General features: G+C 37.2%; 1 protein-coding gene across 1 annotated transcript; it reads right to left on the bottom strand.

The window, feature by feature from the left end:
* Positions 1-114: 114 nt before the first annotated feature.
* Positions 115-25,992, bottom strand: LOC101550055 (calcium-activated chloride channel regulator 4). Its single transcript, XM_055140368.1, has 14 exons — positions 25,834-25,992; positions 22,028-22,168; positions 21,722-21,869; positions 17,339-17,447; positions 14,672-14,849; positions 14,120-14,338; positions 11,359-11,586; positions 9,708-9,885; positions 8,984-9,090; positions 5,632-5,847; positions 4,670-4,937; positions 3,807-3,974; positions 864-1,106; positions 115-533 (listed from the first exon to the last, which is right to left on the bottom strand). The coding sequence occupies exons 1-14, from the start codon at positions 25,990-25,992 to the stop codon at positions 115-117; spliced, it is 2,781 nt and encodes a 926-aa protein (XP_054996343.1).
* Positions 25,993-27,463: the final 1,471 nt, after the last annotated feature.

The raw sequence follows: 27,463 nt of genomic DNA, 5'->3' as shown, positions 1-27,463 counted from the left end.
ATTCAATAAAAGTATTCCTTTAGTACTCTAAAAATTATTTTATAAGCTCAATATCACAACGGTGAATTTAAAAATTCATAAATGTCTTTCATTTTTTATTATCGTTATCATTTTTTAAAACCCTGTCCTAGGTCTATTTGAACTTCTTTGGCTATTAATGATACAAATAGTGGTACCGACAATAACACTAACAGCTGCCACAGTTCCAACCACCACCAACACCACAGTGGAAATACTGATTCCAGAACTAGGATGATTTTCCTCTTGAAAATTATCATCATCTGCTTGAGGAATAAACAATGCTACTTGTGCAATGTTGGATATTTCAGATGTTTGATTATTGTCATCCACACTTCGAATGGCAAAGAACATGTGGGTTGCATCTTCTCTTACATTTTCTTGTTCAAATGTAAATGTTTCCTTTGAGTTCGCCTTCTTTGGTGTCAGCTTCTTAGTGCTTACTGGCTCGGCACCATCAAAATTGTCTTTTAGATCAAGGATATTTCCACTTTTTCTTATGATATACCGTTGAGCTAAAAAAATTACATATTAGAAACAGAACATATAATACTAAATTCCCTTTTATTCTCTCACCTGAAAAATGATCACTTAAGCAATATTTATTCTCAAAAGACAAGTTTTTTTAATGAAAGAAGAATTTCAATTTTTAATCTTTGTCTGATGCTAGTTCTCTGTGTAAAAAATTAGAGCATTGAAAGTGTGCTTTGTTATATTTATTTAAACATGAGTCTATATAGTAAGCACTTTTAAAAGCTATCAATTAAAGATAGTTTTATTTCACCCACATTTACTCTTGCTTTTGAAATGAGCATCTTTCACTCCACATAAAATTTCATCCTTACCTTTTCCAACATCAAAATCATCTCCTGGTGCTGTCCATGTTAGAGTGATCACATTCCCCTCACGTGTGGCCTCAAGATCTGTGATTTGATTTGGTGGGAAATAGTCAAGAGAGGAGGGATTGTAGTTATTTGGAACACCTTGAAGTACAAAGGCACCTCCAGCTGCCATTCTGCTGAAATTCTCCACGTTTGTTTGAATGTCCTTATCAGTCTCAGGTCTTGGTGGATTCACTTGAATTTCTCCTGGAATAAAAAATTCCTTATTATTTAATGGGCAAAATGTACAAGTATTTTCAGAACTCAATAAAATGAATTTCCTACTAATACCACTTTACTTTCATCCCGCATACTCATAGGTATATTTGTATTGAGTTTAGTGACAAAATTCCAAATGTCCATCCATGGATGGAAGAGTCTTTCTTTAGTATCCTGACCAGAATCTTGTAGGAGGTAGTGCAACAATAAACTGCATTGGAATGAATGTTGCACTGAATCCCCATTGAGTTTATGCCTTTAAATTTTTTCCCCATGTGTGCTCTCTCGGATTGGAGCGACAGCACATCAGCGGGGCATTTGCCTTGCATGCGGCTGACCTGGGTTTGATTCCTCTGCCCCTCTTGGAGAGCCCGGGAAGCTACCAAGAGTATCTCTCCCACCCAGCAGAGACTGGTATGCTACCCGTGGCATATTCGATATGCGAAAAACAGTAACAGTCGCACAATGGAGACGTTACTGGTGCCCGCTCGAGCAATGGGATGACAGTGACAGTGACAGTGTGCCCTCTCTTATTTTTTCATTTGAGAAAGCTTTTTCCTTGCAACCACATGTGCCAGGCTCTTCTCTTCTACCTGTTGCAAGTGCTAAGAAATAATGCTTGGAATTTTATTCTAGTTGTCCTCAGAAATCCCCGAAAAGTCAGAATATGAAGAATGAGAAATAGGAAAGCTAATTAAGAATGTACTCTGTGAGCTTCTAGAGAATGCAGTGGGGGCACACAGAAAGTGAACAGGGAGTCAGCGTCCCCAGACCTGCCCACTGCAGTGGATGGACAATGGGTGGAGAAATGGAGAAACAGGGTCCTTGTCTTCAGGCTGGATGGTAGTCAGTTTACTTCTCTCTCTTCCCCAGCTAGTCAAATCTCTCCCCTTACTTCACGATCATAGTCATACTTTTGGTCATAATCCCAGTTGTCATGGTTCCATCACCCTAGTCTCTTTGTAGACCTCAAAGTCTTCAAATTCCAGTAATAGTTGTTATCTAGTCCTCCTTCTAGTCCTAAAGTCCCAAAGTCTCCAAAGTCTCAGTTCTCGTCCCTTCTAGTCTTTGACTTTCTAGTCTTTAACATCTTGTTCCAACTTTCTAATTCCCTCTTACCCCTTACAGCATAGTTATATCACTGTCATCCCATTGCTCATCAATTTGTTCGAGCGGGCACCAGTAACGTCTTTCATTGAGAGATTTATTGTTACTGTTTTTGGCATATCCAATATGCATGGGTAGCTTCCCAGGCTCTGCCGTGCGGGCTCCATACTCTTGATAGCTTGCAGGGTTCTCTGACAGGGGCGGAGATAGGCTGCATGAAAGGCTAACGCCCAACCTCTGTGCTATCTCTAGTTATATAACAGTCATGAAGGGTGGGGATACACAAAGGTGGGGTGAACATTATCATAACAACAAACAGAGGTAAAACCACTCCTTTAGGAGATTAACTCATTAGCAAAATCTCAGTTGGTAAAATAGTTCCAGATTACTAGGAGATCCCCTCAAGGGCGAGATTCTATCCAGGGTGTATTGCTTTCTTCTCTCCTCAGCTCGTAATCTATTTTAACCATCATAGTAAATTTACTTCTTATAATATTTTTAGTCATTTTGTATGAACACAATAAGAGATATATTAAGCTTAAAACTTGGGTCTTCCTAGGGAAATCTAGCCATATACTCCAGATCATAGTCCTCAGGCCAGGTTAGTCTTTCCTAAACACAGCAGGGTCCTCATTCAGTTACTTCTTTTTGGGTCATGGCAGAGTTTGTTCATGACCATGCTCTTAACTTATACTTAAGTATTATGGTGCTTGGCTTGGCACATTTTGATGCCAGGGTAGCTTACAGCTTGCCCTAGTTCCATCCGGTTCCTCGTCAGGACCCTGCTCTTGGAGGGCAAGGAACTAAGGGCAACTGAGGCTCAAGTCAAGTAAATACGGGTGCGCAGGACTAAATATTATTTTGGAGTCAACTCCCATGTTACAAAGCATAGTATGAGCTGTCTTCCTGTTGTCTATACAAAAAGGACATTATTAAATAAACCATGCCAATGACATAAAGGAAAGAGAAAAGCAATATAGGATTATTAGTGCTTGATGGAATTGGGTGTGCCTCAGGGTCACTATTGTGGGAGTGGCTCAATAACCCTTAAGCTCCCTAGGGGAATAGCAAGGACAACCCAGTGTTATCCTACAGTAGTCTTAATCTTTATCATAACCTTACTCAGTATATTTTTGTGTTGTAACTTAAAACACTCAAACTATGGTTATATTTATGTATATTTATAGTATGCATAACTGAAGGATATATTTTGCATTGGTTCATTAAGCACATAATATACTCACCTGATTTTTTCATCTTAAACTGAAATTTTATTTATTTATGAATCTTTATTTATTTATTCCTTACATTTTATATTATTTTATAAAGTTTTTCACAGCAATTGATTACACTCAATATTCCATCATCAATCCCACCACCACTACACCTTCCCACCACCATTATTTTGAATTTTTCCAAACATCACTGAGGCCTGCTCCAATAGCAGGCCCTAAATACTTTATTTTGTATTGTTTGTTACGAATAATTTCCTAAATATGTCAAAAATGTATGAAGCCTTAGCAATATCAGCACATAATTATTTAAGTCATCACAAGATTTATGACATTATGAAGTACTTACCATTAACCACCCAGCCTGGTACAAATGCTGCTCTATTTAGGGGATATCTTAAGCTTCTCTTAGCAGCTGCTCCTCCATGAACCTGTACTTTTAAATTATGTCGGCCATCTCCTCTATAAGCTGTATAATATCTGGAGTAGACACCATCATTCTTTAGAGAATCGGCACCTTGTTTTAGAAAAGAAAGAGTGAACTACTTTTGTAAAGAAAATTATGCAAAAAATTATGCATTTTGAAATTAAATATTTGTTATATTACAACTCATTGATTGGGCTCTTTGTGAGATATACAGGTATAATATGTATATATATGTATATATATGGTATATATATATATAGTAGGGATGGAGTGATTGAACTCTCTTATGGTAGTTCTGCTGACCTTGGGGATCAGCTCTCAGGACTATTTGTATTTTGTTGGTCATATTTTGTTTCAGCTCCTGGGAATCACTTTGCCTGTCCCTCTCTACCAAGATTTACCCTTAACCGCGCGACCACAGTGTTTTATCCTTTTGTCTAGTTTTGATATTGATATTTGAAGCACTTAAAACATGAACATTCGTTAACAATCTTAATGTTCCATCCTCAATAGCCTGAATATGACATCCTTAACTTTAAAAGAGATATTGGTTGGCATAGGCCAAACAATAATGACAGTTCTTGTTATACATATCAATGCAAATAACATTTACTGAGTGTTTACCATGTGTAAGCTATATGATAGTCACTTATAGGTTTTACCTAAATAGATTTTTTTTTGGATTCTGATGTTCACCAATAATATTCATCAATTCTTTTGTATTATATCCTATTGTTCCTTAACATGAAAATATAGGTTCATTCACAAAGAAACCTGTAAACTACCTGAACCATTATCTAGAAGTTCCAAAGTTGTGGTGGTTCCATTTTCTGTTTCAATGATGGCTGTCACAGAGGCTCCAAGAATGGGTGTAAACCCTTGTAGAACTTCTGCATATACAATCAAAGGGTTGGGAAATTTGTTTGTGTCTTGATTCATTTTAGCATTCACTGTGATTGGAGGCACAGAAGGATCTACTGCTCGAGAATTTACTGTAATAGTTAGTATTTCCTGGTTTGCTTTGGCTTGAAGACTGTAAGTCCAAACACCAGCCTAAAAATTCAATGAAAATATAATAGGTTTCCAAGATCAAGCTCTTTTATCCATCCATATTTTCTTATTCCAAAATATATCTTACAAGTATGTGCATAATAAACAGGGGGTTGAGAGCTTCAAGGTTAGAGGACAAAATAGGATAAGGGATGAAACTATTTGGACAAGGTATCTGCTGTAATGCATATTCAACTTTATGAAACCTTAGGAAGAATAAATTTTTGAAAATTTACCATGTGTTTGACCTCAACTTCCACAGCCTATGATATGATAGTGTTTATGAAATAATTCTAGGGGCTGGAGAGATAGAACAGGGATTAGGGTATTTTCCTTGCATGTGGCCAACCCGGACGCAATTGCTACCCCAGACCAAGGAGCAGCTGTGAATCCCACCAAATTGGTCCAATGCTTCCTACTTCTCAAAACGACACATTAAAAAACTGTATTGTGCATTGTCTTCATATTGTCTCAGTTAATCTAAATTGCTTAAAATATTGTTTTTTTTATTACTTCTAGTACATTAGTTCTTTCTTCCAACCCTACGATAAGTTTCAGGAGCATGTGTGTATAGCAAATACTTTCTATTTCATCTTATATTTTTTAAATATGCTATAAGTATTGACATCTGTGTTTATATACAAGATTTTTCAGCTTTGAAACAAATTTTTAAGAGTTGTAAAGACTGATTGATTACCTTTGCAATTCCTGGAATACTGAAGTAGGTCATATTGGAAACTTGATCCTCTGTAACATAGTCTATCTTTATTCCATCGGGATCCCGCAGAATAATTTCGGGGACTTTTTTCGCCCATGTGATAAGAAAGAATGTGTCCCTTCCCACGGTGCTGTCAATAGTTATAGTGTCATTTATCCATTCACTTTGGTTGAGCTTTTTCCCCCTACTTTCAAGCTGTTTAAACAAAATTTTTAGTTAACAACTAGAGAAGAGATTACTTTCATTCATTTTCAGTTTTTAAAAAATGTAGTTCTTAATGTTTGTACTCACAACAAACTTACATATGGCATACAATTGTAAGCTTTTGATTTCTCTCACAGCTGATTATTATATAACAGTTTGTTAGTCAGAAAGTACAGATATGTAGAATCTGAGGAGGGGACAGATGTAGGATAACATAGCCTCAAGGGACAGATGTAGGATAACATAGCCTCAGGTTTATTGGATTGCTCCCATCACAGTGCTCCCTTTCCTCTGTGCTTATTTGTCACTTCTTTCTTTGTTTGAACAGGGTCATTGTCTCTACAATGAAGGGTTTCACCATGTTTTTCTTTTCTCTGTTGTCATGGCAAATACCCACTTCAAGTATGAGTTATCTGGTATGTGTGTATGCATGTGTGTTCCTGTGGTTGCTATCATTGATTTACTTATTTTTATGATCACTTAAGACTTCTTGTTTGTGGCAGATTATTCAAATAGAAATCCAAGAACGTAAGGGGAGGGGGCTTCTCAAGAGGGCTCATCAACACTACCAAATAATGAGACAAGAACATCTGAATATATTATTGATTTGAAATCTTGGAATAAATTTTCTCACATGGTAGAGTGAGTAGCTCTGGGCAGTAAACATATCCATGAAACATATCCATCTGGGATTTTGAGAATAGCATATATGAAAGCTTTTCTGTGAGGGGTCTTTGTAGGGAGGTTTTTCAAGTCTGTGGAGAGCTCTAGGTCAAGAGGAGCCACTTATGCCCATCACCTAAGAACATACACTCCACTCGTGTTATTTTAATGATGGGAAGTCCCACTGCTCTGCAACTCAGTCCAAAACCACAAACACTTTCACCTAAGAAGTAACCTGAAGGATGTGTTCTAATAGCATCATTGCTGACAAGAATCCTAGTCCTGTGGATACAGCATTACTTTCCCATTAAATAGAAGCATAAATGACTTGTTTTAGACTCCCCATCAGAAAATCATAAGGAAGTTAGAAAGTTTTGGCTGCATGGTAATGTTATGCAAAAATCACTGAATGAAATGTGCATTGCTTCTCTTTTGAATTCCCACAAACTCAGAATATTGTAACATACTTCTACATAGCTACAATCTTCTTTCAAGAGCTACCCAAAATTTGCATGAATTCATATTTTTCTTTCCAAAACTTTCTCCCTATTCTTTATTTAAAAATCTATTGGTATTTCAAATAGAGAGCAAAAACTGTCTTCTTGCTTGCGCCTTTCATATGATTCAAAAAAGTCATTCTTAAAACATTAAGAATGTCCTACAGACATACATATCCTTTCTACCTGACTTGTTAATTCTGGCCCTAATTTAAAAATTTTTTTCGAATACTTACTTTTAGTGTTCTGCCATCTACTCAAGGTTAGAAAGTTGAACAGAACACAAAATAGTCCTTAAAATCATTACTCCAGGGGCTACAGTGATAGTATAGTCAGTTGGGTGCAGCTCGCACAGATTTGAATCCCAGCACCCCATATTGATCCCAGAGCCCGCCAGGAGGGATGACTCTGATCACAGAGCCAGGATAAAGCCCTGAGCACTGCTGAGTGTGGCTCCCCTCACCCCCAAATCACTCTCTATTGTCAATTTTTACTTGTTTATTTATTGATACTAAGGTATATCATTCACACCTAACTCTGGTCAAAATGCAAAGGTATTATTAATATTCAGAATTTAAACTCCAAAAAGCATTTAAACATTGAATTAAAAACCTATCCTCAGAAAATAAGTTAGAAAGGCTCTGTAGCAGGAATTCCAAAACATAAAGAGAATGTTTTTACTATCAGCTATCGACTACCAACTATAGCTGCCAGCTACCAATTATTAGAGCATAAAAGAAACACCATAAATTGTTAAGCTCTATATTATTTTTATTCAGTGAGTGATACATTTTCTTAGTTACCCATATTGAAGCCCTCAGCAATGAACTTTGTTCTCTCAGTTTCTTCTCCACTAACTTCAAAGCTAGATCTCAGAACCAATTTTAATCTGTTTTGTAGGATATATCAATTCTCCAAACCAATCTGCACCTTTAGCTTATCCCTGCATCCTATGGCTTCTGTGCCCCTCTTGGTTGGAATATAGAGGAAAACAAGTCTGTTTAGGTTATCCTATCTGTTTTAATGTAGGTAGAGTTAGAAGTCAGGATTCTTGGCATAAAAATGACATGACAGGGGCCGGAGCAATAGTTCAGCGGGTAGGGCACTTGCCTTGCACTTGGCTGACCCGAGTTCAAACCTGGCATCAAAGCATCGCCAGAAGTAATTATTGAGTGCAGAGCCAGGAGTAAACCCTGAGTATCGCTGGGTGTGACTCAAAAAGCAAAAAACAAAAATAAAGTGACAAGATATAAGTAGTGTAAATTGATATGAATAAATAGGAAACTTCATGAAAATATTCTGAAGGAAACAGACTGTGATATGTTATTTGGGACATGAATGAAGAAGAATCTTGGCTTGTGCAGTTTTTAAATCTAAGTAAGAGAAAATGACATTATTAAATGTTGTTATTAAAACATTGGGGCAAAAGTTGGGTAAAATGGAGAGTAGAATGAAGTGAAAAGTCAGTGAAAATTATCACTAAAAGTAAGGGGAAAACATATGCATTTTCTATATATATCCACATATAGTGAAATATCTATGTATAATGATTCTTTTGCTTCTGTGATATATTTCTTCCACTTTCAAATCCTGTTCTTGTGTTTATTCACTTAATTGAATATAGTCCATAGTAGTAAAGCTTGGGGATACCTTAGAAACATGGCACCTTTTATACACATTGATAGAAAACAGGGTTATATTTTTGGACAAAAGCATTTTTGTTGGAAATTTTGGCATGCTATTATTGCTTTACCAAACCCTGTGGGAAAGGAGAAAGGAACTATATGCTTGTTATTTCATCACTTAATTCGGTTCTTTTAGGAGACATATATACAGAATATATACCTAATTTTAGGCCGATTTCAGTTAAAATTTTACTTTGTCAAAAATATATAGCTCAAAACCTAATTATCATTTTTTGATTAATATTATGACAAGACAAAGTACCCAGGAATAAGAACTCTGACCTGAAGAGATTTTTCAGAGAGAGGAGTGTTTTCTGATGTAAGGGCTGAGAAAGCTTCCACAAGGCCATTGTTCTCAGAAGCATCACTTGATAAAACATGCTTTCCTCCTATAATATAAATACAAATTAGAGTGATTCCTAGTAGATGTGTAACTATGAGTGAGATCTTAGTGATTAATAACATAACAGAGCAAACACACCATACTTTGTTTCAATATGTGTTATTAGACCCCAATAAGAGAGGAAAAAGATGGATCTGAGGCAGTCCATGACTTGATCTGATGATTTCTCACAATGCTTCATTGTCATCCCACCATATTTTCCTTATGCCCTGATTTATCTTCTTTTATGCCATTTTCATCTAAAAAAAGGCAACACCTTGTTTATGACTCAACTCAGAAGTCACCTGATCTTTGTTGTCTTCTTTCCTGACTTTACAGTCCCGAAGAATGGTCTTCCTCAGACTACATCGTGCTTAATTCCTAAATAATGTTATGTAACTATGCGAAGGTTAGTTGATTATCCTGTTATCTGATAAGTAGTTTTATTTTTTCTCTCCAGTCAGCTGTTATGAGCACCTTGAGAATAGACAGTGGTTGGGCTCTATCTCTGATCCTCTGCTCTGGCAGATCTATAAAGAGTAGCTTTAAAGAAACAATGGATTTTTCTGTTTCTACACTTATACACTACTATCCAGGGACTAAAATATCTAGGTCATGTATTACCTGTTAGAGTGCTCATTTCAATGACTGGTTTGTCAGCTTTTGGTCCCAAAGCAATTAAATGAAGGACGGCCCCGCTTTGTACCATTTCGTCAACACAGTCTATTGGAGTATTATTCTCCCCATCAGTCAGCAGTACTATTTCAGATCCATTTACTTGGGGATGTACTTTTTTAATTTCCTGTAAACATAGCCAGAAGATAATTACTTAATGTTTCTAGATCAAATAGATTTTGAGGAATTCAGGGGAAAATGTACAGAGAAAAGTAAAAGTATGCTAAAAGAAAAAGATGTCTAGGTGTCTGTAAGAAAGTATAAAAAAAAACTTATCTCAGAATAGTAATTTTATTTCATCTTCTCTGACAACTATTCAATGATTCTTAGCACTTACTCATGGCTCTACACTCAGGACTCACTCCTGATAGTGCTCTGGGGACCATATGAGTGCCAGGGATTGACACCTGGTCAACCACGTCAGATAAGCACCCTGCCACTGTACTATCTTCCAGTCCCTTTTATTTTCTTTTACTGGATGGTTCAGATCACAGCCAGTGAGTTAGTCTATTTTGACTGCTGTATAGGCAGTACAGTTTCTTCATTCATGTTAATAACTGAACTAAAATTTAAAATTGTATTGAGAACTCAGTGAGGGACTTATCGAGAGAGATGAGTAGTAAAGGTAATTGATTTATTCCTTAGTTCAGTCTTATAAAGTTACTTTTTACTGAAAAAAAATTTCAGATATTTCATACTTCATAAATTTCATCCAAGAATGAACTCCCAACCACTTCCAAGATCGCTCCTCTGTTATCACTTTTCTTACAATTTACTTTATTTGTGGATTTGTATTCTTAAAGCATAAATAAACGTGTCTGATACTGAAAGCTCTTGAATATCATTGTTGTTCTTAAATGATAAACTTTATATATATTCAGCTCTGAGGTATCTAAACATTTATCTACAAAATACATTTTATATATTTGTAAAACTTCACAGACCACTACAATCTATCATTTCTTGGAATAGTCTAGTCTTTTTACATCTCTTTCCCAAAGAATATTGCATGTGCTCTCTACCTGAACCACTAACTTGTCGTCATTCAAATATTAGCTAGAATGTTACCTTCAGTGGCCTTCATTGAAGTGAAGTACGCTTCGGTGAGGTGTGCTGGGCCTCCTTTTTTCCCTATCACATCACCCTGTTTGGTTCCTTCACAAAAATTTGTGCACAATGCACATTTATTGTTTTTATGTATGCTTTATAGCCAATTAATTTCTCTAGTATTGTAAACCAGCATTCTTCCACCAGCTATCCATTGACCAGTGTTGATCTACAGGTATAGAAAGCTTGAAAATCACTGTTTTTCTCCCTTGGTTATAAATGCTGTCCTATAGACCAGTATGAAGGACAGGCTCAATTCACAGTGTAAAACAGTTGGAAATGACGTTGTAAACTAATCAAAGTATTAATGGAATTTTTCCAAAACAAAAATTTCTAGTGATTTTTCCTGCTTTTTGCTTACTCCTATGATTTTTAGGATTATGCATTAGGAGTCACATTAAAATTAAGTTTCAGGTATGTAAAACAGCAGTTAACATTAAAATGTTTTAGTAAAATATAAAAAGGAAAACTAATTAGCCATTGTGATTTTTACCTCTAAAGCCTTTCGAATTCCAGAGCAAATGGAAGTTCCTCCCGTAGGTTTTGGAGGTAACTTTTCCACGAGGGTCTCTCTGTCTTTTTGACTTGTTATTTTGATTAGAGGGCTTTCAGTAAAAGCACTATTATCAAAAACAACTATTCCCAAATGGGATCTGTTTTCAACAACCCGAAGCAGGAAATGTTTTGCTGCTTGGTTCATTCGATTCAGACGATTATAATCCTGAATTATAAAGAACAAGGAAAATGATCAAATGGCTTTCAACTGGAAAAAATGACAGATTACATAAAATGAGTAAACAGCATTTGTTGTTTAAAATTTTCTCTCATGAATATTGATGCTATAGCATTTTAGATAAAGTTAAGATAGTCATGTGTTTTATGGAATACACATAGTGAAAACTTAACTAGAATTGATTCTTGGTTCTAGAATTACAAATTGAGGGCATTCATAATGCCTAATTATCATTGGGATATTATACTTCAGTTGTGTCAAGATTAAACCAATCACGAAGGTTCACAGTTTGAAACTAGAGGATAATGTGGTACTACCCACTATAGAGTAACGTTTCTCTATCCATTGCGAAATAGGCTACCCCTAAAATGAAACATCCCAATAGCAGATATTCTGAGAGACCCAGTAGCCATCTTTCCCAATTTCTCTTTTACTTCTAACCTCACCCTATCAAGTTTCAGACAATGGATTAATTGAAAAATGTGTGGGGTGTGGGTGGGTATCCCATTAAGATGCACATCTTTCTTCCCTAGGTGAATGCCCTTGTTCTAGATCTCTTCATTGATTTTTTTTCCCTCCAGTCTATTAACACCAACTAACTTTGGTATCTCTTCCAAACATATGCCTATTTGTTTTTCTGCACTCTCTAGAACCAAATCACAACAAGAAATTTCTTCTATATCATATACAACTTACTTTTCTTGTTTAACTTGGCTCTGCCGGCACCCTACCTAGGGAAGGATGCTTATGCTTATCTTCTCCCAGTAAGAAATCTCATCTTTCCTCAGTGACACTACCCAAAACAGTTTTCTGTTCATGTTTAGTTCTTTTTGGAGCTCTATGCTGTTATGGATGGCTACATTTAGTGGTATCATTCTCTGCTTTTTCCCAGTAACTCTCTTTTATTAAAGACACTATTCCTGATCTTCAGAATGTTATGTTCTGTCTTAAATGTGTCCTCCTTCTGGGTGCCTTATGACATTATGCATTATCATTTGTGGTACTGACTAGAGTGATAGCACAGCAGGTAGGGCATTTGCTTTGCACGCGGCTACAATGGGTTCGATTCCTTCATCCCTCTCGGGGAGCCCAGCAAGCTACCGAGAGTATCCTGCCTTCATAGCAGAGCCTGTCAGGCTACCTGTGTCATATTCAATATCCCCAAAACAATAACAAGTCTCACAACAGAGACGTTACTACCACCCGCTCAAGCAAATCGATGAACCACGGGATGACAGTGCTAAGAGAATGCATTTGTGTTACATTCACTTCAACAATTCTTTTCTGAATCTCTGTATATTATAATATCTGTTCTAGACTAAAGAGATACAAAGAATAAAATAATTTTTCAAGTTCAATTCTGAGTTCTAAAGGAGCCACCGGTTATCTTTTTAGGAGATAAATTTGAGTTTACTACAGCATATTGTAATGGAGATTTGCATAGGTAGTTTGGGGAGACCAGGAAAAGACATTTCTTAATCCAGTTTGGAAGACAAACTCATAACCTGGATAAACTGCATGCCCGCACTAAACTCTGAAGGATGTTGGAGAACAATCAGGTGAGGATAAAAAGAGAGAAATTTTTATCTAACTGTGAACTGTTCTGAAATTAGAGTTTCTATCTCTAGAGTCTAGCGGAATGTGTACCTTTTACTGAATGTGGGTAGAAGGAATAAATGGCTAGATCTAGACTTATCTTCTTTATAGTGTTTCTGTTTGTTTGTGGACCACGCCAATGTGTTCAGGGGTTATTCCTGGCTCTGGCTTAGTGGTCACTCCAAGTGGTTCCAGGAATCAAATCCAGACCTTTTTTTTTTTTTTTTTTTTTTTTTTTTGGGGGGTCACACCCGGCGATGCACAGGGGTCACTCCTGGCTCATGCACTCAGGAATCACCCCTGGCGGTGCTCAGGGGACCATATGGGATGCTGGGATTCGAACCCGGGTCGGCCGCGTGCAAGGCAAACGCCCTACCCGCTGTGCTATCGCTCCAGCCCCAAATCCAGACCTTTTGTATGCAAAGCATGTGCTCAGCGCATTGAGCTATCTCTCCAGACCTGATATTGCTGTTTGTCTATTTCTTTGAGAACAAAGAAGTCATCTGATAACTAATTCCTAAACAATACAGCCCTTTTAAAAATTCTCTGGTTGATTTTGTCTCTTGACTTTCAAGGAAACTACAAATTCACTCTATTCTTATGTCTGTCAGATATTTCCAATGGATAAAGGAGAAAGATTAGGAAATATTTCCATATTTCAATACATAGTTCTGAGCTAACAAAATATTAAAAAAGGGTTCCAAGTTTCTCTCAATCAAGTTCGTATTCTAGAAAGAACAGACTCTAATGCCTTAGGTCTTTTCAACTCTATCACCAAGATTTTTCACTGATTCTCTTGAGGTTATGATTACAGAAATCGATTGCTAGTATGAAGCTTGGACAAAGCAGATACAGGTACAGTGCTGAGCTTTTAGGCTTTGATACCTCTGTCCTACATCCAGCAAAAGTAGGTACACAAACTTACCCCCATGCTTGTAGACCTATCAAGAACTAAGCACACGATTCTTTCACCGACCCTCAGCAATGAGAACACAGGCAGAGAGGGTGGAGCCAACACAGGCGTCATGTTATCAAAATCCTTAGAAGTTCTGATCACTTCCCATGTGCTTCTGAGATTACACTTTTTATTTTGTAGGTTTGGAGCGGCTTTATTATGGTTCTTTTCATTACAGAATTCAACAACCTAAACGTTCAACAAAATGAAAAATTACATACAATGTATTAAAATACAACTAATACGAATTTTACTATTTACTTTATTATTTTGTCTGCTCACAAGTATAAAAATCTTTAAAAACGCTTTGTAAATATTTTTTGTTATGAAATATAAAGAGCTACAATAAGTATATTAACATTGAAAAGTATTAGTTGAGTGCTTATTATGTGACAGTGACTGTTCAAAGAATTCCATATTATCCAGGTAGTCTTTCAGGTTATCTTTATGGATAGTTTATAAGCACAATAACATATAATTTGATTATAAATATGCAACTTGAAGTGGCAGTTGGATACTTACAGAATCTATAGCTTGCATAAACATTATTGATGTTTTTGCAGTTTGCTTTTTATCAGGGAAGAACTGACAATCTTTTTCATATAGTTTTGTGGTAGAATTAAATCTGCATGGTCTAAGTATATCGCTGCCTCCTAGATTTTTATAAACTCTATTTAGACCAGTAATACTTTTGGAGCACCTGAAAAAACATTGACAGTAGCCTTTAAATCAATCCAGTTAACCCTGGGCACTTAAAAAAAAACTCTTGTGTTTATATTTACATTGATTCTTATATTAAGGTTTTATTTTTATTGTTGTTGATTAAAACTGCTACAATAGTGCTTTCTTCATGCTTGTGATATACAAAGTTATTGCCCCGCCACAACCACAAGATTGCCAAAATCCTCTACCATGTTTAATTCAGATTTGTATATCAACTCATCCTGTTTGACAATAAAGTTTCTGTATCTGTATAAGAAAAGTTACTTTCTTCAGGAAACTGAGGCTAAATTTTAATTTATTTATTTGGGAGTGCATTAGGGCCACACTCAGTAATGCTCAGGGGGTCCTCCTGATCTTGCGCTCTGGGATTACCCCTGGTGCTGCTCAAGGGAAACGTGGTGCTGGCAATCAAGCTAGTTCCCTGTGTATTCTCCCTCAGAGTCCACCAGAGGAAACCTTTAAATGGGTTCCCCCATATATGCACATGTGTAGTTTGGTGCTGACATGAAAGCTGCTGCTGACCAGGAAGGCCTGGCATGTGCCCTTAGAGTCATGGTTACAGGTGCCCAGATCCAACGTCTTTCTAGTAGCTTTGAGGTGGTAAATGCGTTACAGGTATCAAAACTAACTTATGAAAACATTTCTTCTTGGAATAACTATAGATTCAAGTTCTTTGTGGATTTCTAAGATGATATTCTGAAAGGATGGAACTGCTATGGGGAGGCATTTTGATAAAGGTATTTATGCATGAAATTGGACAGTGGTTACAATGAATAAGCTGGAATTGTAAATATATCCCATATTTCTAATGTTCCAATTCAAACAAGCAATTCAAAAGCAATTCCTCTAGCAGGGAGAGAGTACAGTGTGAGGACACATGCTAGGACTTCCTGAGTTCTATCACTTCAGGTAGAAAGCAGTGCATTGAACCCCAGGGTTAGTGGGCTGAGAATCACAGATGTGGGCACTGAGAACCACTAAGTGGTCTGAGTAACATTGTAAGGCTCTCCCCTCTCCTCCCCCCAGAAGAAGAAATAACTTGATTTTATTTACTCATTTAGAGAGTTAGTCTCCTTGCATCATATGTATTTCTATTGACTCTACTGAGGCATAATGATATTATACATATTATATTAGTCAAGATAAATTTTCTTTAGCAGACAGTAGAAATTTTGAGAAAATATGGTAGAAACATGTACAATTATTCTAATGTGTCCTAAAACAAGTGTATTCGGGTCTGTGAAGTCTTCATTATAGTTCTCTCTTTTGTTTGTCCTTTTTATCGCAAAGTCCCAAACACTAGTAGTGCATTTGAAATTGATTAAATTGATGGCTCCTGTAGTTGGATTTGTTTCCTACTTTGCCTCTCTTGCTCTTAGAACTAGGAGGACTGTGTTTCATTACCTGTGATGTTAGACAAGTATTTTTCATTTTTAATTTCTTTTTATTTCAGATGCTTTTAAAAAAATTACTGGTATCTGACAGTACTAATGTACTAAACATGAAATGTTTACTGTCTAAAATGTTTCATGAAGGGGGCGGGAGCGATTGTACAGTGGTAGGGTGTTTGCCTTGCACACAGCTGACCTGAGTTCAGTCCCCGGCATCCCATATGGTCTCCCAAGGACTGCCAGGCCTAATTCCTGAGTGCAGTCAGGACTAACCCATGCATATCACTGGCGTGACCCAAAATGCCAAAAAAAAAAACAAGTTTCATAAGACAGCTAGCATCTTAAATGGGGTTATTTCATAATAATTTGTAATATTTACGTGTTTCTGTTCTTGTTGGGGCCTGGGTGTCCCAGGCATTGCTCAGGAGCCCTTGTGCCCTAGGCCAACAGTTCAGTGGCCTGGGCCTGAGGCTGCTGTGTGCTTGGGCCCTGTGGTGCTGGGGGTACCTGGGCCAACATTTTGGTGCCGGGAGTCTCCAGGGCTTTATTTAGAGATGCTTGGGGAATACATGAAGCTGGGGATTGAACCTAGGTCTATCTAACCACTGTACCCTCCCACTCTTAAATTTGCAATGTGTAGATAAGTTCTTAAAAAATGAACTTGATAAATACAAAGAAATTTGCATTTGGCTTCTAAAGCTGTTGATGTTTTACTCAGCCCACAGTGCCCATTACTTGCTAGTCCTTCTTGTTCATTCTTTTGTAATTCAATTTCAGTCTCCTAGCATATAGTACAACATTTTCCACAGAGCACAGTTTCAGCACAAATGAGTTCTGCCAGGTATAGTGGTGAAGAACTAACATATGTCATCCAGCCTACCAAATGTTCTTGAATTTATGTGTAATTTAAATGGTCCACCAGCTATTTTAAGATACATTTACTAAAATAAAATAAAACCAGTTTTGGTGTACAGCCTATATGACCTACTTTTAAGTGAAAATAATTGACATTTAAAGGAAATTTTAAAAAAGAAGCAACAACTAAAGTATTTTATGAAAATGTAAATGGTCATACCTTGTTGCTTCAATTTTCTTGTTTGAAGCAGCATAGAAAGGCTCATCCTCATTGTACTCATCAAACACTCCCCAGCGGAGGTGAGCCCATTCATGGACAAGGAGTCGACCTGTGAGAAAATATTTCAAATATATATCAGAATTCATGTGGCAAAAGTAGTTGATCAAATATTTTTTAATTTTTAAGAAAATGTTGATGCTATGGCTTTAAATAACCTAAATAGGTTTTTAAATAAAAATATCATACTACATTATATGTAAAGTTTTATTATTAAGTATATTATATTTTATTTCACTGTATCACTGTCATCCCCTTTTTGGTCAATTTACCTGAGAGGGCACTAGTACATCTCTATTCCTCTTAGCCCTGAGATTTTAGCAGCCTCTCCTTACTCGTCTTTCCCAACGATTGGAGACTCTTTCAGGGTCAGGAGAATGAGACCTATCATTACTGTTTTTGGCATATCGAATATACCACAGGTAGCTTGCGAGGCTCTGCTCATGTGGGCGGGGTACTATTGGTAGCTTGCCAGGTTCTCCAAGGGGTATGTATATACTGTCATCCCATTGATCAACGACTTGCTCAAGAGGGCCCAGTAATGTCTCCATTCATCCTAGTCCTGAGATTTTAGCAGCCTATCTTTATTCATCCTTCCCAATGGTGCTGCATTAGAGACTCCTCAGTGTCAGGGGAATGAGACCCATTATTGTTACTGCATTTCTCATATGAATACGCCACAGAGAGCTTAAGAGACTCTTTCGGTCCAGCAGTAAACTCTCGGTAGCTTTCCAGGTTCTCCAAGAGGGAGAACTAGGCTATCAGATGTTTCGTGGCCACAGGGAGCTTGGTTTGATAGTGTCTGGATGTTGGCTGTTGATTGGATTATTTGGCTCTGGGGGCAGTTTCTGGATATGACTACCTAGCTACTGGAAAATGGGGAATCTGGGTGAAAGAGGCCCAATCCTGATCCGAGTCACCATGGTGATCTAGGTCCTGGGTCCCGCACACCAGGGTTCCTCTGCTGGTTCCTTCATGCGTGAGACTCGCATATATAATATATATAATTAAATACATATTAATTAATATAATTAAATAAAATAATATATATTTTAAATTTTAAATGTTAAATCAATTAAAAATTTGCTTCATATGTACTAAGGGCATAGAGATTGGGCTTGGGGTTTGGTTCTTGAAGAGATAAACATTTTAGTTTTTAAAATTAATTTTGGTTCTATGAAGCTCTCTCCAACCAACAAAATAGGCAGATATGCAATATGCTAGTGACATTAAAATTTCTGACAGTATCAATTAAAAGTTAAAAATTGTCTATGTATATTTCTTAAGGGTTTATATTTAAAAATATGGAAAAACATAGCCATAGACTCTATATAATAATAATTTCATAAATGTCTAAGTGAAATAATTAATTGTTCTTAAATATAATCATTTATAACATAAAAGTTATTAATTATATATATTTAGCACCATCTTTGAAATTAAAACATCAGTACATAAAGTTCTGGCCAGGGAGAAGTTTAGATAGAGGAAGTCAGAATAAACATCTTTTTCTAAGGTTTATTACAGGATAAATGGAAGAATAAAGGTAAATTCATAGCTTAGACATAGAAAAAAGGTGGAATATTAATCAGTAGTAGAAAATTATATAGCAATGAAAAAAGTTGGAAATGATATCTGTTTTGTTGCAGTGTATTACTCTAATTTCTGGGCTCTGAAAATAAGAGGGGGGAGGTGAATAATATCATACAAAAATCACATGTCAAACTTTTTAGCTTTTGATACTCAAAAAATGTTTGGTGGACTAGTAGGAGTACCAACATTATTACCTGGGAGTTTAAAAGAATTGCAAAAAAAAAACAAAACCAACCACGGAACAAGAATTCTCATACTAACATGTTCCTAAGTAACTCTTTATGTTAACTTCAAAATCACTTGTTTAAGGTTTCATTCTTGAATGGAGCCATTGTAGTAAACTGGACTTATATATGGGAGGAGGGGGAACCTTATATCAGCTACTAAAATAGGAATTTGATTAATTTTAAGACAATTCAAAATTGTCTACCTGTGACTTCCCAGTGCAGTCCCCTCTCAAATTTGCTTTGTTCTCAGTTTATGGCTACCCCAGCCCCCATTCCCACCTGCATTTGCAGGATGTGTAGATAGAACCTAAGGGTAGACATTAAGGTGGGTGCTGCAGGATATGAATTATGAAATTATTTGAGGGCACTAATCATCCCAGTATTTGTGCATATAAAATCACCATGTTGTACACCTTAAATATTTAGGATTTTAATTTTAAAGTGCTGGTTCTCTTAGAATTCCATTCCAGTGTACATCATCTTCTCACTTTCCATTTGTCCCGTTCTCAGTTGTAAAAGCTTTTTACTCTGTATGTTATTCTAATATCTGCCTTGGTGGCAGCCTCTAGTCACAGTGAAATGCTGCCTAGATGGTCAAATATTCCTTTGGGTATGTAATGGTGGGCTAGAGAGATAGCACAGCAGGCAGAGTGTCTGCCTTGCACGCGGCTGACCCTGGTTAGATTCCTACACCCCTCTCAGAGAGCCCACAAGCGACTGAGAGTATCTCACCTGCACATCAGAGCCTGAAAAGCTACCTGTGGTGTGCTTGATATGCCAAAAACAGAAACAGCAAGTCTCACAATGGAGACATTACTGGTGCCTGCTCAAACAAATTGAAAAGCAATGGGATGACAGTGACATGTGATCTTATCATTTTTAGCACACATTACATAAATCATAAATTCTGAAGACATTCTTATTAATATTATTTTGGGCACTATTTTGCAGGATCTGACTCTTTCACATAGAAAACAGTCACGTTATGGCAGTTGCAGGCAGAGCTGGAGCATATAGAACGCTGTCAGTTATGGAATAGGTCTGACATCGGCACAGAAGTTCAATTCCTAACTCGCATACAAGTTGGGAGTTGAAAGTGGCCATATATTTGAAAGTAGAGATTTTTTTCAGTCAAAGTATATTTTAATGAATGGGAATGAAAAGAACAACTAGAGAACATCTAAAACCTGAAGTGCAGATTGAAAAAGAGAGTTGAAAAGAAATAAGTAAAAGTTTTGGGGGCTGGAGCGATAGTATAGTGGGTAGGGCATTTGCCTTGCACGCGACTGACCCGGGTTCTATTTCCATCATCCCATGTGGTCCCCTGTGTACCACCAGGAGTAAATTCTGAGTGTATGCACCAGGATTAAACTCTGTGTATCTCCGGGTGTGACCCAAAAAGCAAAGAAGAAAAGGAAAAGAAAAAGAAAAGAAATAAGTAAAAGTTTCATTGAGAAGTGTTGAGGCTTCCTTGAAGCTTGAAATGTGTGTTTTTTGTTGATTTTTTTTATGGTTTTGTGAATTTTTGAAGAAATCTTGGAAGCATATTAAATGAGCCAAATAAAACTGGCTGGAATTTTGTACTAAGGATTGATAAATTGAATCAAAGAAAGATAACAATAGTGAGGAATTTGAGAATTTTACACTAAGAGTTGAAATGACTGACTTTACCTGACATGCCAAGTAGGAAAGATGTATAGCTAGAAAAGCTTAAAGGGACATAGGTGACAGGACGAAAAACAGGGTGATGCTTAAGGTACAGAGGGGAGAAAAAGCTTGTGATGTAAGACCAGGTGGGGTAGATAAAGTTGAGGACCAGAGTGAACTGACTGTTCAAAAGAGACAAGGAGATTTAATGAAAACTCACTGAAGGGACAGTGGCAGAGGGAAAGGTGCACCTGGGGTACGTGGACTCAGGAAAGTTTTTTAAGCAGTAGTGACATGTGATTATCACCTTCTTGAACAACAAGTTGCATTTTCATTATAAAAATAATATGCTTTACTTCTTTTGAACTAGTGACCTTAACTTATAAGTTGCTCCCCCATATTCAAATTTCCATAAACACTATGCTGAATAAAATTGCATGAGTTGCTGATATTCATAATAATTTTGAAAATCAAAATTCCTCTATTCATGACTTTTTAGGAAATAAGCACAGAAAGGCTAGGCCACTTGTCCAAGGATACACAGTTGGTTTAACAGAAGTTCACTGTCACTGTCTGTCACTGTCTTGCAATTACTCATTGATTTGCTCAAGTGGGCACCAGTAATGTCTCCATTGTGAGACTTGTTGTTACTGTTTTTGGCATATCGAATACACCATGGGGAGCTTGCCAGGCTCCGCTGTGAGGGCCAGATACTCTCGGTAGCTTACAGGGCTCTCCGAGAGGGATGGAGGAATTGAACCTGGGTTGGCTCTGTGCAAGGCAAAAGCCCTACCACTGTGCTGATTTAAAATTACACAAAGCTGGAGTTTTACTCAATTTTATTGACTAGAACTCCTACCTGATGGTCCATATTCATTTTGCTTGTTTCCATGTAGAAAATCAGGTGTCAAATGAATGTATTCTCCTTTTTCTCCACACTGTGAAAAGTGTCTGGTGTAGGGTTCAACTCTGCCTGGCAATGCAGGTGGTGCAATTATGACAGTAGCCTGAGAGTGAAAATGATTTTTTAAGCATTAGAAATAAAAATGCTAATATTTCATCTGAAACATTCTGAAATAATTCATTTTCAGTAAAATTGAGGAACAACAAAAATATATATTTTTCATTAAATATAATTTCTAAGAGAAGTTTTATTAAGCCTTACATGTTTGTAGCTTTCGATTCTTGGCCTCATATATTCAGATTTCTCTTTCCAGGTGTCTGGAATTAATATATTTACATTTTTAAAATACATTCTGTTTCCTGTGGCTTTAAACAGGTAGGCAGAAGCTTCAGTCACTATGTCCTGTTATTAAGGGGAAAATATAACATGGTCAAATGACATGAATTAAAGGAGCAGGGATTCATGACAGACATTTCCCAATTTAAAAGCAGTGAGAAAAGTAGAATCTCAGGTTCACAAATGCTACTCTGCCATCCAGACTTTTCTACACAAAAGTTATTTCTTGATCTTGCACACTTGTAATTTTCATCGTAGAAAGATAGTATTTGAATTTGGGTGCCTTCCTTATACATGGACAACCCTGTTTTAATTCCCACTGCCACATATGATATCCTGGCTCCTTCCAGAAACCCGTGAGTACTGTTGGATGTGGCCCAACCCTCATTCCCCCTGCCTCCTAGAGCTCTCAATGTCTCATAATCCTTCATCAAATGCTTCTGTTTCATGTTCAGAGAAAGTTTATGATATGGTAAAGGCATAGAATTTAGAATCATCTCCTTGGTTCTCATACTGGAATTAGTACTTTTTGGGTGATAGATCTTGCCAATTTCTGTCATGCTTGAAGCTCAATTTTCCCATGTAATAGACCATTTCATAATTCTAGGGATTGAACCCAAAGTATCACAAGGCAAGTGCTCTATACTGAGCTATTTTTCAACCCTTATTGTTTACGTTTTAGGATAATATAAGAATGGAATAATTTACCTCAATTTTTTACCTCTAAATGCAAAACTGAGGTTATCAGTGGGTGGGATAGTGGGGGGAGGGATGGGCAAGTATAGGAGTGACTCAGGTGGATGGTATTGGGCAACTTAGTGATGGTGGAGACATAGTAATTTTGTTCATCAAAACCTCTCAAGATAATTCTATTGTAACCATTTTACCAAAACAATAAAAAATACATAAATGTGTAACAAATTATAAAGTACTCAAATATATGCAATCATAAAACTTGTTGATATCATTACTCTTACTTTGTTTGGGAACTCAGAAGACTTTAAAGGCTAACAGAGTTAGGGAATGTAAATGTAAGTAGTCTATGGGGATGAGTCACAAGAGAGATTATGTTCGTTATAATCTCACCCTCTAGGAGAGCCTTGCTACCATGCAGTTGCATGGGGAGTACATTATACAATTCTGACCCCCTTTGTTTACTTTGTAGTTTTTATAGCTCTGTGCAACTTGGCAATTGAAGAATTTCAATATTCTCAGTCAAAGAACTACTGTGACCTCTTGAGGTGGAATGTGGTGACCAATAATAGTTCCCATGAAATTTTCAGGCTGAATTTCTAGAGTTTCTTTTCTGTTTTTTTTTCACCTCTCTCTCATTATCAAATGAGATAACACATAATGCAAAAATTAAACATATGAAAATTGATTTACCGTATGCAGTGGTATTTACCGGGACATATAAAAATTTCGAGCAGCTAATAAGGATAAATTTGATCAAATTTAACAATAAACTATATATCCTCACCTCCCAAATCTATCTCACCTCCCAAGCCAGAGGTTTGAAAGATTTTGTTAAGTACTCACTGGATATATGATTTAAGTTTAACCAGCCTTGACAGTATTAATAAAAAATGTGGGCTGTTTGGCCAGTATACATTTGAAAAGCTAATATCTCAGTTATTCAAACATGTTGTGTATCAAACTGTTGTCAATATTCACACAGAACAGCTAACTATTCATAGATAAAAACACAAGAAGTCATGAAAGATCCACCCTGTTCTTTCAATTAGCCAATCCTTAGTGGTATCCCAAGAGTTAACCTATATGGGGCTGGAGTGATAGCACAGCGGGTAGGGCGTTTGCCTTGCACACGGCCGACCCGGGTTCAAATCCCAGCATCCCATATGGTCCCCTGAGCACCGCCAGGAGTAATTCCTGAGTGCAGAGCCAGGAGTAACCCCTGTGCATCGCCAGGTGTGACCCAAAAAGAAAAAAAAAAAAGAATTAACCTATATGTGTAGTATAGGTGTGTGCCTATGCATGTATGTGTACAAACACCTATACAGACACTCATAGTACTGGGTATAAATAGTACTAGGTATAAGTATTGCTGTATATAAATAGCACTGGTAATAAATAGATGTCCCTGAGAACATTTATTTCCAGTTGAGTTTATTGCTCCTATAACTTGGGATAGATTTTATTTTTCAAAACTGAAAAGTAGGGCTAATATATCACTTTTCTCAAGACAATTTAAATCACTTGTTCTTCAGTATGAAAGCTTAAGCTCTTGGGTATATAAATGGTTATAAGGTCAGCCAAATAAATAAATTTTGGCCTAGTGATACTGCTAACACCTGGGAAAACTGCAGTGCCTTCTGGTGGTTCTTATTTTCCTTACTGTCTGTGTTCAGTTTTCACTCTTGTTGAGTCCACAGAATTTGATGGTCATTTGCTTAGCCAGACCTGCCTTGCAACAAGGCCTATTTTCTTCCTGTTAAGTTTCTTTTCAAAATTCCTATAATGTCTGAACTGGATCAAGAAAATGAAGACATTGACATCTCTGAAAACAAGCACCGTCAAGCCCAAAGACACAAGAATAAAAGAAATAAGGAAAATGGACAGTCGACATCTCAAGAAATAATGAAGAATTAATCCAGTATAAAAATTATGATTTAATAATCCTGCTAGTTGAGGATAATTCAATAGATGATAATTCCATATTTTCCAAGTGATCAGGCCAAAATCCTTAAATTATTAACTCGTATCTTTTTCATATTCTCCCCTAGCACATGTACATTTAAATCATCCGAAATAATGTCCATGATATCCTCAGAATATGTTCAGATCACATCATGAGTTCTCTCTCCTATAATATACTGACCCTTACTCACTATCACTTCTCATTTGTAACAGCCCCCTACCCGTTGTCCTGATCCAGCTCTATGGTCACAGGCTGTGTGACAAGTAGAAGCACCATCCTCAGGGTTTTGTCCGTGTTACAGACAATGGCTGCTGTATGTGCAGCAGAGAGTACACCCCTCTCTGCTCAAACCCACCCTGTTCGTGGATTCCTGTGACACTCCGAGTCATTCTAGTGACCTGGACATTGCACCCTCAATCTGCTCTGCCCACACTTTCACCTCCTCATTCTGGTTGTTTCCCAGATCATACCAAACCAGCTCTTGCATTCATGCCTCTGTTCCTTATCCCTTGTTGTCAGTGGGCTTTTATTTCATGCCTCTCGGCTATCAGCCTCAGATACTTCTCCAAAGGGAAGGTTTCCCTTGCTACCAAACATGAAATGTAACCGTACTCTCTCCCTTCACCAGCAATGCCAACATTTTCCCTTCCCTTTGCTGATTTATTTTTCTGCATAGCAGTTTTCTATCATCTGCCCTGCTTTTTGTTATCTATTATTATCTATAACCTGAGAATAACATGCAATGCCCAAGAGCCAGCACTTGAAAAATCCCATAGTGCCCCCCTGACTATCCAGAAACATTAATTCCATAAATATTTGTTTAGAAGCAGAGCAATTCCAACTGCCGAGGTTACAGATGACAAACCGAGGCTCAGGAAGAGGCATATCTCGTATTTGTTTGGTCTTTAGTGACAGAAACCAGAACCCTTTCTTGCTCCTCTAATTCTCATGGCCCATTGCAGCATTATTTTCACTGCATCATGCTGCTTTTAAGATCTTGGAGAGTCCAAAAGTCTTTCGAATAATAATCACTAACATGTCTTCTTGTTCTTAATTTAAGCAGAAGTCTTACCTGTATTTTTGTAATTAGCGTTTCATTTTCTGGCACCTCAGGGTTTATAGCAATGATAATACCTTCATAGCCATTGTTTTTCAGTTCAATCAGGGAAGATTTGCAGCCCCCAAACAGGTATAGGACAGAGAGGATGACAAATCTTCTGAGTGTTCCCATCCTTCCTGTCTCCTCTCTCCTCTCTTGAGAGAAGAGCCACCTTCTCCTTTACCTTCTTTCCCTCATTTATATATACTTATTGGTAATTATTACCAGGTAATAATGGGTGTGGATCATACAAAGTTCAACATGACATATATGCTGAACTATTGTACTTTAGATACCTGTTTTGTTGTATGTCTGAGTATTGCTGTAAAGGTGACCAGAGGCAAGAAATCAGGTCTATTTAAATAAAATAATTACATGTTTCTTATTTAGGAAGATTTTTTTCAATCTTCTAATTTGGATTGATTTCCTAAATAAAGGTATCTGCTTCGTAAATTCTGTCAGGGCAATGTGAAAAGTAGTTTTTTATAATGGAATGAATAGAAACAGTAATACTAATGTCATCAGATTTACAACGTCATTTAAGTATCATATTAATTATTTATTAATATGTAATGGTATATAAAGAATCAGGGACATTGTCTCATTTGCCAAGTTGTAAAAAATCATTTGGGTGGGACACGTAATGCGATTTAGTGACAACTGCTGGACTAGATCTATTACCGGCTGGATTCCACAGGATGTCAAAAGACCGAGTGGCTGCCCACCAATGAGATGGCCAGACTTCTTCGTCAAAACCCTGAACAAAAATGTTTGAGTCTCTTCCTGTTCCTGGATTGAACAGGTACCATTGTGCTACACTAACACCTGACAGGGATGAATGGAGAAGTTACTGAGCCTGCTCAAGCAAATCAAAGATCAATGGAATGACAAGTGACAAGTGATATTGTTATTTGCAAATGCTTTGAGCTCAATAATTTGCTTTGTAATGTATAGCCCTTCCCACCCTGCTCTGCCCCATCTCTGTCCTGGCAGGAGGCAAACACTTTAATTTCCAGCTTTAACAAAGGGCTCCAGGTTCAGTATCACTTAAACAGGACTTTCCTAGACTCCTGTACTAGGGTGAAACCTTGAGTTAAGTCTTCTATACAAACTTACAATAATGTTTGACACCAACCACCTGAAGTTTGATCAGATTTTGTAGTTTAAAGGCACGATTATCTTTAGACACTAAATACATCTGGTGTCTTCAGGCCACTTCTGCCTGCTGGTTAATTCCTTCTTCAGTTTCAGTAATGACTTCACTATAACGACTCCACTCAGGTGCATGCTATAATTCGGACTATATTTTACTGTCGGAAAAGAGAGGATGAGAGAAATAGCACAGCAGGCAGGGTGCTTGTCTTGCACATAGCTGATGCAGATTCAATCCCTAGCTGGTTCCCTCCCACACCCCAATCTTGCCAGAAGTGAGCTTGGAGCTCAGTCATGAATAAGCTCTGACTACTCACCTGATGTGGCCCCCAAACAAACAAACAAACAAACAAGCATAACAATCCAAACCTGCCAAAGAGAGATGCAGAGGAAATGGTATGGGAGAATTCCATTGTCCCTCCTCTGGAGAAAGGAGACCGTGGTCCTATCA

Source organism: Sorex araneus, chromosome 5 (assembly GCF_027595985.1).
Source record: "Sorex araneus isolate mSorAra2 chromosome 5, mSorAra2.pri, whole genome shotgun sequence".
NCBI lineage: Eukaryota > Metazoa > Chordata > Mammalia > Eulipotyphla > Soricidae > Sorex > Sorex araneus.
The sequence above is the reverse complement of the archived record's forward strand: the minus strand, read 5'-3'. Positions and strand labels throughout refer to the sequence as shown.